General features: G+C 69.0%; 1 protein-coding gene across 1 annotated transcript in view; it reads left to right on the top strand.

Moving 5' to 3' along the window:
* The first annotated feature begins 523 nt into the window (after positions 1-523).
* LOC135195868 (proline-rich protein 2-like) overlaps positions 524-1,178 on the top strand; it is a 38,680-nt gene continuing 38,025 nt past the window's right edge. Inside the window, exon 1 of the mRNA XM_064222379.1 lies at positions 524-1,168. Within this exon, the coding sequence (XP_064078449.1) occupies positions 524-1,168 (645 nt within the window). The remainder of the gene's footprint in view (positions 1,169-1,178) is intronic.

Below are 1,178 nucleotides of genomic sequence, written 5' to 3' on the forward strand. Positions count from 1 at the left end.
GAAGGAAGAGGAAGGGGGTGGAAGTGGGGATGTAGGGAGAGGGTAGGCGAATTTTTTTTTTGTATACTGTCGTGTTCATATCCATTTCTGGCTAATCGAGCCTTTTGCCTCTTCGTACAAGACAAGTATCTATTCTTTATAATTTGTGATTCATGATTCTCTTAAAAATTACACTACAGCAAAATCTCGTACTTTTACGAATCTTAATTACAGAGAAATAGGTTAGAGAATTCGCGAACACTTTTACCGAGCTCATTTTACGAAGCAGTGCTCAACGAGTATTCAGTTCTCAATGTAATTATTAACAGGAACAATAATTACGTGAGCTTATTATATTTAACAGTAGTAACTTTATTTCATACCATGGACCTCGGCGGGCCGACTGGCCCATCCGCCCCGTGGACCTCGGCGGGCCCAGTTGACCGCCCGCCCCGGGTACCTCGGTGGGGGTAGTGGCCCGCCCGCCCCGGGGACCTCGGCGGGCAGACTGGCGCGCCCCGCCCCGGAGACCTCGGCGGGCCGAATGGCCCGCCCGCCCTGGGGACCTCGGCGGGCCCCAGCGGCCCGGCCGCCCCGGGGACCTTCCTCGGCGGGCCCAGTGGCCCGGCCGCCCGGGGACCTCGGCGGGCCCAGTGGCCCGGCCGCCCCGGGGACCTCGGAGCGCCCAAGTGGCCCGGCCGCCCCGCGAGGACCTCGGCGGGCCGAGCTGGCCCGGCCGCCCCGGGACCTCGGACGGGCCGACTGGCCCGCCTGCCCCGGGACCTCGGCGAGCCCTGCCCGCCCCGGGACCTCGGCGGGCCGACTGGCCCGCCTGCCCCGGGGACCTCGGCGAGCGCCCGCCCGGGGACCTCGGCGGCCCAGTGGCCCTCCCGCCCCGGGGACCTCGGCGGGCCAACTGGCCCGCCCGCCCCAGGGACCTCGGCGGGCCGACTGGCCCGCCCGCACCGGAGACCTGGCGGCCGGGCCGACTGGCCCCGCCCGACCCGTCCTCGGTGGGCCCAGTGGCACGCCCGCCACGGGGACCTCGGCGGGCCCAGTGGCCTGCCCGCCCCGGGGACCTCGGCGGGTCCAGTGGCACCGCCCGCCCCACGGACCTCAGCGGGTCCAGTGGCCCGCCCGCGCCCCGACCTCGGCGGGCGACTCTGGCCCGCCCGCCCCGGGGACCCAGGCGGGCCCAG

Source organism: Macrobrachium nipponense, chromosome 23, assembly GCF_015104395.2.
Source record: "Macrobrachium nipponense isolate FS-2020 chromosome 23, ASM1510439v2, whole genome shotgun sequence".
NCBI classification, from domain to species: domain Eukaryota; kingdom Metazoa; phylum Arthropoda; class Malacostraca; order Decapoda; family Palaemonidae; genus Macrobrachium; species Macrobrachium nipponense.